Source organism: Chenopodium quinoa, unplaced genomic scaffold, assembly GCF_001683475.1.
Source record: "Chenopodium quinoa cultivar QQ74 unplaced genomic scaffold, ASM168347v1, whole genome shotgun sequence".
NCBI classification, from domain to species: domain Eukaryota; kingdom Viridiplantae; phylum Streptophyta; class Magnoliopsida; order Caryophyllales; family Amaranthaceae; genus Chenopodium; species Chenopodium quinoa.
The window spans coordinates 5347988-5365642 of record NW_018744502.1 but is presented as its reverse complement, the minus strand read 5'-3'; the positions used below and the strand labels follow the sequence as shown (position 1 = coordinate 5365642).

General features: G+C 34.6%; 1 protein-coding gene across 3 annotated transcripts; it reads right to left on the bottom strand.

Moving 5' to 3' along the window:
- Nucleotides 1–3790: 3790 nt before the first annotated feature.
- LOC110698035 (AMP deaminase-like) lies at nt 3791–16704 on the bottom strand. Of its 3 annotated transcripts, none has more exons than XM_021875442.1 (19): nt 15875–16704; nt 15385–15488; nt 11727–11940; nt 10191–10363; nt 10002–10053; nt 9787–9914; nt 9516–9695; nt 9225–9292; nt 9002–9144; nt 8810–8871; nt 8077–8190; nt 7196–7336; nt 6520–6672; nt 6074–6127; nt 5882–5992; nt 5243–5416; nt 5087–5167; nt 4124–4222; nt 3791–4038 (listed from the first exon to the last, which is right to left on the bottom strand). In XM_021875442.1, the coding sequence occupies exons 1-19, from the start codon at nt 16380–16382 to the stop codon at nt 3967–3969; spliced, it is 2631 nt and encodes an 876-aa protein (XP_021731134.1). In that variant the 5' UTR covers nt 16383–16704; the 3' UTR covers nt 3791–3966. The 3 variants fall into 3 exon arrangements, with proteins under 3 accessions (XP_021731134.1, XP_021731133.1, XP_021731135.1); XM_021875441.1 differs by having other exon boundaries at nt 15385–15491; nt 15875–16703; XM_021875443.1 differs by having other exon boundaries at nt 11727–11934; nt 15385–15491; nt 15875–16702.
- Nucleotides 16705–17655: the final 951 nt, after the last annotated feature.

The window sequence follows — 17655 nt, the reverse complement described above, 5'->3', positions numbered from 1 at the left end:
TAGGATCATTTAGACCTTGCATATTTAAAACCACCTTCATAGCTATTAAAGCATCTTTTTGATGGATGAAATTAACGAAAGTAGACACTTCAGTCTTCCAACTGTCGATGGAAAAACTTTGCCGGAACGTCAACCGCAAACGAAGGATGGCCAAGTGCCGGTTCCAGGGTTAGAGTATTCCCTATTATGAGCCTACTCAGAGCAGAACTAAACTAGTTGATTTTCTTTTGCCTATCAGCCGGCCGGCGGGGATACGAATTACAGTAGCGCCCCCGGGGATGCGGAAAGGGAGTTTGGGAAGATTTAAACGTTGGATTATTTAAGGAGAACGGAGCAAAGATTGGATTATTCTTGTTAAAATAATACTACTCCATATTGTTGTAAATTCCAAAAACTATTTAGCCACAATCATAGCTATTATGGAGTACAATTTTGGTCATAATAGACTTTTTTTAAAACATAGTAAAAAAAAAACACAAGTGTCTATATAAAACAATAACTATTAGGCCCTGTTCACTTCACCTTAAAAAAATAATATTCATTAAAAAAAAAATTCAATTCAGTAAAAATAAGTTCAGTTCAGCAAAAATAATTTCAGTTCAGTAAAAATCAGTAACTTTAAAAAAAATATAATAGAGAATTAGTAAAAATAATTTTAGTTATCAAAAATAATTTCAATTCAGTAAAAAAAATTTCGGTTCAGCAAATATAAGGTGAAGTGAACGGGGTCTTACGGAGTACAAGGTTAGTAAATATTTTTTGTTATTTATGTGTAATACTTAGTATAATTATTTTTTTTAAAAATATAATAAACCGTGAACCTTCTCATTAAATTTTCCCAAAAACAAAAATTAAATAAACCTTTTCATTAGATAAACTAAGCTCAATTCAAAAAAAAAAAAAAAAAAAAAAAAAAAAAAACTATAATGAAAACTAGGATATTAAATATTATAATTATGTACCCTCCCTCCGTCCCTAAAAGAACGACCCTTTTGGGGAGTTTTCATGGGTATTAAGAAAATTAAATGGAAAATACAAGTGTAAGAAAGTTAATAAAAGTACATTAAAAAGGTAAATTTACATGGAATTTGCAAAAATGTAGAGAGAGAAAGTAATAACAGTACGTGGAAAAAGCAAAATTTACATGGGAAAGCTAATTTTGCACAAATATTATTGTAAATTGGAGGGTATTTTAATGTAAATGGGATGAACATTTTGGGACTAAAATTTGGCCAAAAAGGTTGTTCTTTTAGGGACAAAGGGAGTATTAAATTGTACACTTCATAATTCAAATAATTTTAAACTTAGAAAAGTGTTAGCATTAATTAGTGTTTTTTCTTTCATTCAAAAAATTTGAAGAATTATTAATAAAGAGTTGAAATCCCAAATTCAAACAATCACTATAAAAGGGACAGTGGAGTAACAAAAAATTTGAAGAAGAATTTCAAAGCAATATCATGGGCATGCTGCATATATGTTCGGCCAACTTTGAGAATACATCATTGGAAGCGGGGAGCTAACTAGAATTCAGTTGATCATTCATGTGAGGCTTAATCACTACCTTGTAAGTTGTAACGTATAGACCAAAGAGGACACGCTAGATTCTCTAAAATGCAAGGCGGAGTGAGCTACACAAAAGGCACAAAACCACAAAAGGCTGCCTCTCCCTTTGAAGGGCCATGTAAATGTGTAATATCCCTTTGGATCCTATCAAGCTTTGCAAGGAAGAAACCTGATGGAAGGTCATCTTGTATTCCAATGGGTGAAGGTGATGAGTGTCATTTATGGCACTCATTTGATGAGTTATTAGGTTGTTTTTACCTTTTATATCTTTCTTTCTTAATAAATGCTTAGTTTTATTCATTTTTCTGTTTAGTTTCCTAATTCTCTCTTATTTTGTGTTTTGTGGATTTTCTAGTGTTTCTCCTTCTTTTGTTCTCTTTTCGTGGTTGTAGGTATTGTATGAGGTTCGGGTCTTGATATTGGTGGCTTACTAAGTTGGAAGATGCCTTTTGGAGCAAGCTTATAGCATTGGAAAAGCTCAAGAAGTAAGAAAGTGGCATGCTCCAAGTTCTAGCTCTTGCGCTCTCATGAAACCATGGTGTTGAACCCACCGTAAAGTCCATTTGAATCTGTCATGCTTAGTGACTATCATGCGGGGTGCACCATTCACATCATGCATGCACCAAAGAAGTGTCCTACTCAGCGAGCGCGGGCGCGCACCTTCATCTTGCGCGGGCGCGCAATCATGGTCAATTCCGTACCCTTTTTATCGCGAGCGCGTTTGATGTGGAGAGGGAGCGCAGACAACCTTGTGCGGGCGCGCAACCTTGCTACCGGGTTCATTTCAAGCTCGATTTCCCGCCTCTTATAAATACCTATTTTAACCGATTTTTAGAAGAGTTTGGAGACATTATTTTCCTCATAATTTTAGCTTAGTTGAGAGTTTCTCTCTCTAGTTTTAGGGGTAGTTTTAGGAGTAGATTTAGAGAGAGAAAGTGAGAGATTTCAATGGTGATTTGGGAGATTGATGTACAAGGGTGACAATTGTATTGAAGATCTTCTCAATTATCAATGAGCATTTCTAACTCTATCTCATCTTAATGCTTTCTTTAATTTCATGTTTGTTTGATTTAGTTTGTTGCTTGATTCTTGATTAGATTAGTTGTTGTTGATATTTTGATTGATTCTTGATTGCAATTACTTGTTTGGATTAGATGATGATTGTTATGGAGTAGTTGTTTTGCTAGGGTTTGGGTGAAACTTGTATGGATGATTGTTTGTGATGGATTTGGGAATCATGTTGATTGATTGTTGAGATTAAAGTGATTGATGTAAATTTGCATGTGTGTAGTTTAATTAAGCCTTAAGAACTACGCTAGATTGCATTGTGATTCCTAATGACATGACCACTTGAATTAAGATTTGCAATTGTTGATTGGTTTGAATTGTAATTCTTCTAATTTGTTATTCATAAAGGAAACCTAGCTTAACGATTAGGAGATAGCTCTTTGATTCCAATTGATAGTTCTTATCATTAGTCTTCACAACCATTGATTGGCATGACCTTCCCAAGTTGCAATTATCATGATTACTTGTTGATCCCCATTCCCTAGTGTCTCATTTGTTTGCTTCTTAGTTTTGGTAGTCAATTAGTATTAGTTACTCTATTCTTCACCCTTGATTCGACCCAACTTAGCATTGATTGAAAGCACTTGAACATAACCATTCCTAGTGGTTTGACCCTTGACTTACCTCTATACTTGTATTTAGGTTCGTTAAGTGATTATAAATTTTGTTTGGCTCTAGGTTGCCCTACGTCAGAAGGAAACCTAAATTAGGTCCTAGTTGAGCAAGGAACAAAGTATGCTGATCAAAGGGCTTATATTATATAAACAGTAACATGAGATCTGAAGTTCCTTGGTCCCCTCCAAACACCTGCACATTTCTTGCAACCTAAAGGCTCCATAAGCTCTTCAAAAAGTACACTGCAGCAGTATCATCTCTCGTAACAGCAGCTGTAGTTTTGGATAATGCTAGAAACCCGAAAGGTACTTTTATGGCCCCAAAGGATCTTAAAATCCATGTCAATTGACTTGGTCAGGTGGAAGTGGTCAAAATGCAAAAAAAGGCGTGGATTTGAATAGATTCATATGGCAGCCAGATATACTGATCTAAATATACTGTGTACAACCTACTTATACATGCTCCTATCGAATATTCAAAGTCCGAGGAAAGCATGATACATGGACCTTAATATAATGAAAGGGAAGGGGGGCAACATGTCAAATAACAGCAAGAAATTTTAAGCATATCCATATAATGATAAAATATATACTTGAACAAAATGCAACAAACAATCTTTCCAAAATTTTGGACATTTTTTTTAGATGGTAAGACCAATATGGTGAGCACCAACATGATGTGTTCGAATATGAGATTTCAAATCTACAATTATCTTTCCCCTCAATAATCATTGATTTCTTCAGGGATCCTTGCTTTTCCAGAGTAGACATACTGCATTTCCTCCTTCCAGGTCTGTAGAAAGAAATATAAGCATATTAATTTTAATTCATCACACTTGAGTACAATCAGAACAGCAAGTTTGCAAATAAACAATTACTTCATGTCGGAATGCTATGCGCAGTTTTGGAACATTTGTCTTGTGGATATCATTACTTTCTGGACCTCTCAAGAAATATTTGCCTCCAAGCCAATGCAGCTATTACAAGTATCAGAATAAACAAGGTTAAAAGGATAATTGTAGTTACATAAGAAAATAAATTAAGTAGCAAATACATCATAACTAAAGCCACCAAGAAGCAGAATTCTCAAAAACATGATCCCTTTAACTGGAGTAATTGGAGGGCACTAAACAAAAAAGAAAAGTTACATATACTCCAATTTTTGTATTTCTTCTAATCAATCTAAATGACTTGGTTGGAAGGAGTTAGGAAGGATATGAAGTATATGAATTTGCATGAGGATGAAGCATTGGATCGTAAGGGATGGAGGAGGAAGATTTTTGTGAATGACTACACGGAATAATCATTTTTGGTCCATGTAGCCGACCCCACTTATGGGATTAAGGCTTTGATTGATTGATCCTAATCAATCTAATACACTTAAGTTTACAAACTGAATAAGCAATTTGATTAGTAGGGTATTGTTTTTGGGAAAATTGACTCAAAATGTTCAATGAGTATGAACAGTATGAGCAAAATAATACAAATAATCAAAGAAAACTGTATCCACTAACAGCAACTCTGCATTATTATTTTTTTTCCTACTCGGGATGCTTTCCCTGCTGTGATGAAAATAATAACAGCTGTTTTTTTTTTGTCGTTGCAAAATTGCATTGATTATTCCCTTATAAATAGTCTCCATACTAGAAAACAAGAAAATGTTCTGGGCACAAATTTCCTAGTTCAAACAATGTAGCACATTCTAACTCTTCAATTTCTTTAGAGCATTTTATTTCTACAGAATACAGTTTCAAGAAGCCTTATTAATAAGTGGTCTGCACTTGTATACCAATTTTAATTCAAATAAAAAAAAAAAGAAAACAAAAATCAAGGTTTATCACCTTTGCTGCATGCGAAAATCCAGACTGGTAGACAGAATTCCTGGCTACCTCACACAAGTCACAAGCACTGAGCTTCCAAACCTGGAGGGAGAAGATGAGTAAACAACAGTGTGCAAATATAATCAAGACCATCATGCCACCAGGTCTGATGCATACCTGTGCAGCAACACTATATTCTTCAACAAGTGCCTCCTTTGTCAAATGAATTTGTAAAGGATCATCAGACGAGAGAGAGACATTTAGACCTCGCTGAAAAAACATTGGAAATGGGTTGCGGTGATAGTCAAGGAAAAGGGAGTTATTGCTCAGTGGAGACATAGCCAATCCAATCTGCACAATAAATATAATAAAGGTGCAATTGATAAGAGAAACTACCAAAAACAGGAAAACAAAGAAATAAAAAAGAGTAAGCAGGAATTATTGAGTAAACTAACCTTCCATGTCTTAGAAAGCATACATGTTTAATTTATACTCCATACTAAAACAGAAACATAAAACAACCTAGAATTACATGTGTCAACTCTTCATTAGAATATTTCCTGCCTAAAAGTTTTTCTACAGTTCTACTCTGCAGGATATTATATTAATGCTAAAATAATGAAAAGATCGATTATCAGCAATACCTTTAAGGCATTGATAATCTTAATTCCTAATTTCCTTTATCAATTAATTGAAAAAATTTTAATATGCAAATTCAACAAAAAAAAAAAGGTGCTTATAAACAATATTCTGAGCTTGGCTCGGGTCAGACACTAGTAAGAGTACTAATCTAAAATATAAGTAGTAAAACTTAACCTGAGCAAGATAATACAGATATTGCAGTACTGGAGATTTCCGCAAATTGATCCCATGTGATATATTATGGCATAAAAGGAACCCAGCAGACAAATGGTCAACATCACCAGCCTGTAGAAGAATAGAAACTAAAACAATTAATTATAAGGACATGACAAAATCGTACAAACCAAAATGAGTGTAGAAAGCAACCTCTCCACAATGGGGACGAAGTTTGATGGTTGGAAATCCTTTTGATTCACGAAGCTATGAATGAAGAAAGAAAAGAGAAGTTTAGAATCCCACAAAAGTTTAAACAAGCAATGAAAAGGATGACTAATGAAAGAACACAAAAATCAAACTGCAGAGATCAAATACTTCAATCTAATAGTAGCTAACGTATGTTGGCTATATGAGGAGCATTAACGCATTGTAATTCTGAATTCACAAGTTTACTTCATAAGTATATTAATAAGATCCAATGTAACAATGTTATCCTAAAGTGATATATACTCCATACAGATATGGCCAAGATCAGAAATGAAAAAGGGGGGGGGGGGGGGGGGGGGGGGGGGGGGGGGGGGGGGGGAGTTAAAAGCAGCAAAAATTTATGAAGCCACCCTGAGTGCAAGCTCAATTTACGTGCTAAGAGAACAAACCTTATTGAGAGTATACAAGTTCGCATAAACGTAATATGTGTAATATGCGAATGCAGGATTGAATTCATTAGTCCACTCAGCTGGTGTAGGCATATGTTTGGTTGGTCGCCTCTCTGGTTTACTCTCATCATCTACAAGATCAAATCCAACAACCTGCAGAAAAACAAACAGAAAGAATTGAAGCAGAATGCAAGTTCCTAATTTTCTGTCCTAAACATTGTCTCCTTTTTTTTGTTTCTGCTCTAAACCCGACATAATCAAGCAATTGACATATAACTCAGTTTGAACACAGTGACAAGCACTTGAGCCTCAATTGAATAACAAGAAAAGCTTCACCTGAACAACCCATTTAAATGTTGTATGGAATTATTGCATATACACGGAAAATGACTGGGTTTTTTAAAGGATCAATGAAAATTGTGACAATCTAATCATAGCTACTATAAACAATGAACATGATCTTCTAAAACTGTTGCAGGGATTCGTCATAATTCCAGTGGGATCATAACTAGGCACAATCACAACTTACAAGTACACTGTGATTCTGAGGCCAGCTGAAAAGAGCCAGCTAATCTTACCATTAACTTGAGAAAAGCAGCACTTTTAAAATTAAAACAGTGGACACATAGGTAATAATTATATCTCCATAAATAATACTATGAGCAAAAGAACTGACCTGCATCAAGAACACGTGTAGCTGGGGATGAGAATTTGGATCAACTGTGACCTCAAAGAGTGGGATGAATATATTATCAATGATGTTCTGGAATGAGGTAACAATTCCCATGTTCTTGTACACATTGTACAGCCTTGGAAGCTAGACAAAATAATTTAGACATTAATTATAAAAATTCTTGGTCAAGAGACTGGTTATACAGAAGCAAGTAGCAAGATAACGAATAGATCTCAACACTACTAATAAAACTTCATCTGGACCACTATAATGATACATATGCTAATCTTAAGCTAGCCAATAGCCATCTACACCTAGGAGCAGCATGTGCCTGTAAAACACATGCTATCAAATTTAAATACACATATTTTAAGTGGTTCAGTGGTTTTTGATGCCTTTCTTCATATCACAATGTGACGTCTCTCCTACATTTGCTAATTCACTGAAGAGACAAGTACTCCTTCAAGTGGTTATGGCATTTCACAGGAGTATCACTGCATACTCGAGTTAAACTTTGCACATTTATGAGGTCCTTAAGGTTACTCGTTTATAAAGGGACAACATATATTAGATGCACAACAATTGCCAAAAGTATGATGGCATGAACAGTTCACTCAAAAGAAGAATATCTACTAAGTGTAATTCACTATGTAGTGTGTATGTAAAATTAGAGAATGTATGATTAAGATACTTCAGCCATTTGCTTAAAGTGATTTCATGCTAAGGATGAACTTCAAACATCAGCAGATTGATTGTTACTTTTTTTTTTATCAGTTATTAGTTTCATTAACAAGTAGTAAGACTGTCAAGTGCCTACCACCTACATATAAAGTACATACTTTACACAAAGCTAGCATCAAATAAGCTGTAACACATTACTATACCTGGATCAACCACACTGCATTTTCACTATATATCTCATTGTTAATAAACCAACTCGCTAGCTGGTCCCATTCACTTTGCTTCCTCCCGTATACGGAGATCCTATACTCTGCCATCTGAGAAAAAACTCACAAAGTTATCTATAAGTTCTCTAACAAATCTGGATTTGACAAGCATGACACTTACACCCAACGTGATATAAGGTTTTAAATCAATAATATTCCAATGAGTTCTTGCGTAAGTTTATACAGGATATACCATATGAAAGTCCATGGTAATGCATCTGCATTTCAGAATTGCTTTTTCTTCATTAATTTTCCTTACCAGTTACTACCACTAAAGATGTCAGCACACGATGAAATATTAATGAATAAAATAATACTTGGTGATACAAAATTATATAGAAACTGAGTAACTTTCTCTTGGTTTATGACCTTGTAACAATTGAGTCATTAAAATAATTTAAGTGGAATAAGAGTGCAAGGGCCATTTCCATCAACTCATGGTAACTCCAGACTGATGTAAAGTGGTTTCTTTCAAAAAATTCCACTTAATCTGACCTTAATATCCACAATGGAATCATGCATGTTTGTAAATAAAAAACACAGAAAGTTGCAGTGCAATTTCCATGTCAATGCTCAAATAAGTCATATATAGCTCAAGCACCCTTAAGTAACACCAAGTACAATATCTTCTTCTAGAAGAAAATATTTAATATTTTGGCCAGGATCAGACCTGGTATTTGCTAGCCTCGAGATCAACTAAAACTTCTTTAGTTACTTCTGCCAAAAAACGTCCTGCAAAATTCTTTATTAGCAATAATTAAGACATGGCATTGAAATTTGATCCTGATTGAATTCCACAGAGATGCAAAGTATCCTTTGACTAGCCAAGTTAACAAAAGTACTGATTAAATTATGCATAAACCTTGGATGAGATTGTCCTGCTTTAAGAAGATTTCTCTGAGTCTGCTTTGTCCACAAGGATTGTATTTGAGATTGAATTTATCAAATCGATGAAAGGTAGTCTTATCAGCATGCACGTCCAACAAGTCAACATTCAAATCATATCTGAAAAGTTAAATTAAAAATAAGATATGGAAGGGTCAGGAAAGAAAAGAAGCATTTCAGAAGAGTCAGGCCTAACTTACCCTGTCAAGTCCAAGCTCTCAAAAACTTCTTTTAAAGTAAGGTACTTTCCATCCCGAAAAATGACAACCTGCAATAAGGCAAACAAAAAGTGAACCACCTTGCAACAAAAATGAAGACTTACATCTTACAGGATTCACCCATTGAAAAAGAATAAAAAATTTAAACAATGAGAAAAGAAGAAAGAAAGGAAAAAAAAAACAAAACACACACAAACAGTTCACAGGGAAGTTCTCCAAGAAACTTTACTAAGGCAACACATCAATAGATATCAAGAGAGAAAATTAAACTACCTCGTCAGGTTCCTTTCTCAATTTGGACTTTATAAATCGAAGAAGATGTTTCTGATTCATGCAAGCAGAATGGTGGATATGTGTATCAACCTTTCTAATATTGTAAAAATCACGATGTGGTGCACTCTTCTGAGCCAGAAACTCCCTGTCTGCATTTACTAACAGATAAAGACGAAATTTCTGCATAGGGTTAGGATATCAGATGCATGTTATCATAAGACAGACACTAAATGGCTGCAAAAACAGAAACAAACTTATTTTAAAAAAATACCTCCTCAAGAAACCGTAATCGATGGTAGCAAGCGGAACTGACATTTCCGTTTGAAACGACCTTTAAAACTTGATGCATGTCAGTGAAGAATTGTGTTGCACTTGGAACAGGGAAAAGCTCTTCCATATCTGAAATCAGAGGATAACGATAAAGATATAAGAGGATAAAGATAGAGTCCATAGAGATACTCTCTCGAATAAAGCTATGCTGCTCACCGTCTTTGCTTGCATAAACATGTACGACACCATCTTCCATCCTAAAATCATGCTGCTTCAAAAAGGGAGTAAATTCAGTCAAAGCTCAAGGTATATAAACCCAGCCAACTAAAGTATTTCAAAATAGGACTAGTAAGTAAATTAGGGTTTAAACATATGCAATTACTTCACTAGAAAAGAAAAACTCACATTAGTCTTCTCGACTGGAGAAAAGTGAAAAGGATCTTCAATCTTTCCAGACGCAGTAGAATCTACTGGTTTGTTCCATGGTGCAACTTGCTCCTTGTAAACATAAGCCTCCCGTAGTTCTAAACAATCACGAAGCAGTCTTTGGACTTCCTCCTCTTCCACGTTTAAAGGCACTATTCACATTTTAGATAAATACCATATCAAGCTAGATTAAGAGGGAGGTGAAATACCCTCTTGCAGAATAAAGTATAGAAAACCAAATTGAACAGAAAAACATATATTTTGGCATTTCATTTGGTTAATGTTAGTAATGCATAAAGACGAAAAATATAAAATTGATTGCACATGCATAAATGGCATACACAGAATATTGCAACAAGGTAATGAGAGCATTAAAAAAGAGGCAAAATAAAATGCAGATGACCTGTGTAATACAAATAAATTTGAGTTAACAACCAGTAGCAAGTCATCTTCAATAAAACGACACTATCAATGAAGAGCTTTAAAAGTGACCTCGTGCAGAACTTTGCAAGAAAGCTCCACCAGCAAATAAATTACATTCAGCTTGCCAAGCACACTTTAATTGTCAAACTATTTCAGATTCAAGTACTCTAAAGAAAACATTTTCTTTCTTCAACAAACTAATATGACTAGCCTAGTATGGCGTCAGGTCTTATCAGATCTGAACCTAAAAGCATATGATAGATATTCCTGATTATATTCTAGTATATTTCTTCTAGGAACTACAACTTCGTCAGTTTTACAACTTAACAACTTCAGGTAAACTAGTGAGCACTTTCAGATTTGCCTTTCACAAAATTCAAAAGGTTTTCATATCAAAGAAAAGTAATACTTTGTAATAACAACAGCAAATAAATAAGGTTCTCATAGTCTATGTAATGTAGTCTTCATGGTGCTTTAATTACGTGAATAACAAGGTAAATAATCTCTCTACCTCTTTGTATTTTGCAAGATCACTTAAAGCTGATCATTTTAAATAAGTTATATCTTTCAGATTGGTACTACGGAAAAATAAAAAGAGTTGGGGCATATGATGTGACATGAACAGGAACAAGGATTTCGAGGAACAAAGGAGGCCTTGGGGGTCGTTCTTTTCACCTCAAAATAAGTTCAGTCAAGGGCTAAATAAAAAATAGAAAATGGCCAATAACTTCAATTTCAGTTTGAATAAGTTCAGGGGATTATAAGTAAAAAAAAAAAAAAAAAAAAAAAAAACACAAGCCAAAGTGGTCATAACAATATTGATCCACGCCACTTACATGATTGGTGAAAGAAAGAGGAGACCAAAACTATAATCTCAAAAAGTCATTCTTAATGGAATGAATTTTTCCTTCTAATCTGACAGCTTGTCTGCTTTATACTTCATTATCAAACACTATACTGCATTTCTACTTAAATGGAAGATTCATATCTTGTAAAGGAGGGAGGACTGCGGAGACCCTCCTCTAGCCAACACGTAAAACACAAAAATTAATTAAAGAAGCTAGCATTAACGTTTCAGGATAATCAGCTAACCAGGTATTGGAGCTTTCAGCGGCAGAATGGTTTCAGCATCATTGCCTCCAGCAACAGTTGAAGGCATGTCTATCTCTACATTAGCAGGCAAATCTAAAATAGCTTTTCGCTCACAAGCAGCAACTCTGGATTTCTGATCTTGCATAGTGTTGTGGTTTTCGTATCCAATAGGTAAAGCAGGTGACTTTTGAACTATCACTTTACTATCCTGAAACTCCATATGTAGATAACGTCAAAAAGGAGTCTCAATCATATACAACTAAAGCATTTTCAATTTGTGGAATGGCGGAAAATAATCCAAATTCCAAATAGAAGATATTGTGGCTGGTAGTAAAAACAACTCAATGTTTTGGGTGGACTTTTCAACAAATATGGGGAGGGGGGGGGCCACTAACAGACCGTGACCTTCCACAATTTCTCCTCCCCATGAAGATTGGTCTATGAGAAAGATGCCCAAATAGCCCACCTCCCTCCCACCCCCCACCCCCCCCCCCCCCCAAAGCAAGGGAATTTCAATGGCCCCTAAAATACTTAAGATGGGAAACCCATAAATGATTTTTAGCTCACCATATGAGCTGCATCTACTTACAATACGTCCTGGCACATCCCTTTCCACGATGGGGAACCACCACCAACACCAGCCAAACTGCAACCAGCTTTGCCAGCCTAAGTACCTCCCACAACCCACAAGGTACATGGTGCTGCTACCAACCAACCACACCATCCTCTCCCTTCTTCCACTAACGAGGTCATGATCACTGTATATCAGCCCTATATATCCCCCAATATGCCACCTTCCCATACTCACCCCCAGACACAACCTTCCCCAGATCCACCAGCATCACAGTCTTTCTCCTAATCCTCTGCCTTTCAATCTCTCTCCTCTACTCTACATAAAACTCCTCCCCTTCCCAGCCTACGTCAAAGACCAAGAGATGACTATACTTTGCTCACTTCAAATACGGGGAATGGCTCCAAAGTCAATTCCTATATGAAGGTGTTAGTGTGTAATGCTGTGTATGGATAAGCAACGAGAATACAGAGGACGGTGGGGTGGCTGTTGGTGGTGGTGAAAGAGTGCAAAGGACGTGAGTGAGGGACCACCATAGAGGACATGCATAGCTAACCACATAAAGGTTTTTCCTTGACCGGTGATGACGTCATTGTAGGCAAAAGGGCAGCAAGGTTAATTGGAAGGTTGAAGGTTGGAGCTTTGGAGGAGAAAAATGGAGTAGGGATGGAGAGGGATTTTTTTATTTCTTATTTTCCCCTTATTTTCTTTAAATAGAAAACGTCTTCTATATTTTTTCTGTATCTTGTCCTTCAGAATCCATTGATGGGAAAACTAGTGACAAATTTCACAAAAAAAAGATTATAGAATGTACCATAAAGTACAATTTTCTAATGCATATTTGTCGTCAGAAGACTACAAGAAGACATTGAAACTAGTGAATCAATGGTGGCAGAATAGATTTTGCTTCAATAATATATATATATATATATATATATATATATATATATATATATATATATATATATATTATTTGTTTTAGAATATCCCAATGAGTTGATAATTTTAAGTAATTGATCTTTACCTTCTCATTAATTTCTTTCCCAAGAATTAGGCTTTGTTCTTATCAATTCAAATTACTTCGTGATCAATAGTACTCAGTTTTAATAAGTTAATTTCAGATTTGATCAGTAAAAATCAGTTTCAGACGGTAAAAATATTCACTTCAATTAACAAATAACACTATTGAATGATTAAAAATCAATTTTAATATTCCCTTAAAAAATAAAAATAAAAAACAGTTTAAATAAGCAAAATCAGTAAAAAAAATCTGTAAGAATCACTTTAAGGTAAAAATAAGTTTAATCGGCAACATTAATTTCAATTCAGTGGTGAAATGTACAGTGCCTTAATATAAAAATGGCTTTTACATACTTCCTCTATTTTTTAGTTGATACACTTTGACTTTTGCACTATTCACAAACTATATTTTGACTACCTTTTGTGATTAATGGCTACAATAAAACATAGTCATGTAAGATCTTGTTTGAATCTTCTCAATGGAAATTTTATTAACATCCACTTTTAATAATTTTACAATGTTCATAATTAAAGATATTAATTGTTAAAATTATGCATTGGCAAGAGTGATAAAATATACCTTATGTTTCAGCTAAAAAAACATAGTGTGTGTGTGTGTGTATATATATATATAGGGTTGGAATCCAATGAGAAGGATAAGAAGAAATTTTGTAAAATGCACATTCAGCACATACTTTATGCACATTTAATTCAAAAATTATGCACATTCGTTTTTTTACTTTCATTTTCCTCTTCACCGAAACATATTCTTTCTCCCTCCTCCATTAAAGCTTATACAAAGTTCTAACTTCTAATTTTATAGATAATAAAGTAAATATGGTTATGAGCAAATTACAAACCTCGTAATAAGGGTCAGATTTCTAAGCTTTGCTACTTAGGTGAGTTCTTATGTCAATTGCACTCCTGAACTTATATCGTTATTAAACGATGAATTATGGAAATCATCAAGCAATTGGCCGGACTTTAAATCATAAATAGACATACCTTAATCATTTAGAGATTGAATATTCAACAATATGTGCTTTTAATAAAAATGAGCATATTTAGTATAGAGGATTTGCAAATTTCTGCTAATAAATATGCACATAATTTGTAAGTTATATATGCACATTTTTTACATAAAAAATGCAAATATAGCATAAAAGTTATGCATATATAATCTTCGCTCTTTGATATTCCCCTGTTACTATATATTGTCAACGATATATTGATCATAGTCATGATTTTTATTTTTATTTTTAAATCTGAGAGAAAAAAAGGGTGGGGGGTGAGATAATTAGGGAGAAGAGAAAGGGAGAGGAACAGGGAGGAGAGAGAAATGGGGAAAATTTCATAAGTTATTGAATCTTCTTTTGAACTCTAAGAAAAAAATAATGGGATGAGTGATGAACAAGGAGTAAAGAGAGGAAGAGGAGTAGAGGAATATGTGGAGGAGAAAGAGAAATGGAGAAAAGTATTATTTACAAATTTGCCATTAATAAAGCCTATAATGAGAGCCATTAGATCATCTTATTTGAACGTATGAGATTACTTCTCAATCTTCTCATTATAAAGTCCTTCACATTTGACCCTATATATATATATATAACTGGTGTTTTAAGTTTCCACATGCCCCATGCCCTGAAAATTTGTTCTTGAGCATTGATGTCCATTTACATTTTGACTTACCAGAATTTAAATAAAGGGATGAAATTGAATGATTCTTGCTCATGATGACGATATAAATTTTGTGATGTATGACGTATCCAAGCATATATTTACTTATAACTATACGAAGAAAACAATTATTATCTGCATAATATACAATCCAATATTATAGATTAACATAGATTACTAAAAACCTTGTGAAAAAATTAAAATTTTAAAATGCACCGCAAAGTCCTTTTACACTTTGATTTTACCAAATCAATCAATTTGACAAGCAGCTAGCTCAACAGCCACTAAATCAGCTAGCTCAAGCTCGATACTCTGCTCGACAATTAAATAAACCAGGTTCTAAAGCATCAATCCAAGAAGAAGCTAAAATTAGCATACACAAATACTTACAGGACTATTGTTCTCTTGGGAAGAAATTGGATCTCCATTGTTAAGCTCTTTAGCTTGCCCATTGGAAGTTACTGTATCTCCTAAAGGAACGGATGAGCAACCATCTGCTGCAGATACAAAAATAACACTCAGAAAACAAGCTCTTAGCATCTAACCAAGTTCACGGGTCAATACTCTATGCAACTAGCTCCAAATCCACACCTTTTTTTTTTGTTGGCGTAAAGGGAGCAGCTAAGGGAAATAATGTAGACGGAGTTCCATCCGAGTCTTGGATACCAGCATACACTACCCGATAACTTTAACCAAAGAAACTACCCGATAACTTTAACCAAAGAAGCTAGTTGGCATTAAACCCATACTCAATTTAAAACATACAAGCCTCAAATGCTTAATTTCTAGTTCAATTTACAATCAAATAATCAATCATATATAATGTAATCATTTATAATTTCCTAATCAATCATTACAAACAGAAGAAGAAGAGAAATACCATTTCTGAGATATCTATGAAGCAGGGGCAAGTGTGATTTATCAAGAGAAGAAGATAAACCATGAATATTGGAATCATCTTCAACCCAATCATTAGAAAACTTTCCAAAATTAGGCACTGATGAAGAAATCCCATAACTAGGTATCAAATTCATATCCAAATTTTCTTCCACCCCACTTTTACTTGGAACACCCCAAACTTGCCCTCTAACTTCTCTCTCCTCTTCCTCATCATCATCTTGCAAATTAAACCCTTCATTCCCATCTCCTCCATAATCTTCAACCCCTAATTCTTCTTCTTCTTCTTCCTCTACTACCGCAACTTCCTCCACCTCACCATCCATCAATCGAGTGTCGCGATACACCACCTTCCGACGCCGAACTTCGATTAATCGTTCGAGGATTTGATCGACACTGCGCTTGTGAATAAACAAAGCAGATATCGCCATTAATGAAGCGCCAAAGAACGCCGCCATTGCCAAATGAACCATTGAAGGTGAAGGTTCCATGGCTAACTCTAGTTAAAATTTCTGGGTTATGGTTGGTTTTGATTGAATCGAAATGGGTTGTGCTCAGATAGGTTAAAAATGGAGGAATTTTTCTGGGTTGTTTTAGTTAGGTTTACGGCATTTTCAAGTGACTAAACCCTTGATACAAAAAATTGAGGGTTTTTGTAGTATAGAAGAAAACTGCGGATCCGAAAACTGCGGATCCGAAAACTGCTAATGGGAGTGTACGTGTGCAGACAACAAGAACCCTGAATTTGCAGAGGTTTAATTTATTAAATAAATCGCTTCGTATTAAGTACTATAATAGTTACAAATTACAGACCACTAACGAAGTAACGAGGTATAGATCATGAGTGCATTGATTTATAATGTGCCACTTGTTGAAATTATAGATTTATATTATACAGTAGGTGAAATGTGGCCCTTTGTGGCTTTGTGTATTGTCACTTGACTTTTTTTGGATTAGATAATTTGAAATTGTGCTATGATATGATCCTATAAACGATGTTTTTTTCAATAGGAAAGCAACAATGACTTCTTTATATAGTTTTTCACTATGGTGACGAGGATGTTGTTAGCTAAGATACTTTCGATCTTCCTTTTAATTGATTGTTTATTTGTTTTTGTTTTTGTTTTTGTTTTTTTTTTTATAATGTGGTGTTGTATGGTGTACAGCTTATTAAACCTTGAATAATATAAATTATTATTGAACTTAATTTGAGGAAAACTTAATAGGTACAAGAGTCATCTTGTTGAGAATCTGCTGCAGTGTCGAAATGCACACAAATTAATAATAATTACCCTAAGACTACTAACTTGTAATTAGCGGAAGTAGGAGTCGATCCCACGAAGAATGTGTTTGCAATTAACTAAGAATAAAATCCAAAACACTTAACTAAGACTCAAACAATAAAAGAAACGATTGGGGGGGGGGAGGAGTTTAAGGATAAGGAACAACTAGCAACTAAATCTAACTAGGAACTAAAACTAACAGGAACTGTTGAACCTTAAGTAGTTTTGATGATGATGAGTATAGGCAAACTTCAACTAATGTGATTTCTCTAAGTATTGAATTAGAACAAGTGAAGTTAGACTTTGGAAGTAGAAGAGTAATCTGTCTATGAAGATCCAAGGAAAAATAAAAGAAAGATAAAGAGAATAGAAGAAGAGTTCCTCATTGGAACTAGAAGTGATTCCTAACAAGAACACAAAGAGAAGCTTCTTAACAAGAGCTGGACAGCAAGCTAAGAAGACTAGCTTGGACTGCGTTGAA

What these genes read in the sequence shown, in the direction of transcription:
- LOC110698035 (XM_021875441.1), bottom strand. Translation starts at nt 16,382, where the DNA reads ATGGAACCTTCACCTTCAATGGTTCATTTGGCAATGGCGGCGTTCTTT. An exon ending in CCCAAGAGAACAATAGTCCT is followed by an intron (nt 11,941 to 15,384) that starts GTAAGTATTTGT and finishes CTACATATGGAG; the next exon opens with TTTCAGGATAGTAAAGTGAT. An exon ending in GAGAGCTTGGACTTGACAGG is followed by an intron (nt 9,145 to 9,224) that starts GTAAGTTAGGCC and finishes TTAACTTTTCAG; the next exon opens with ATATGATTTGAATGTTGACT.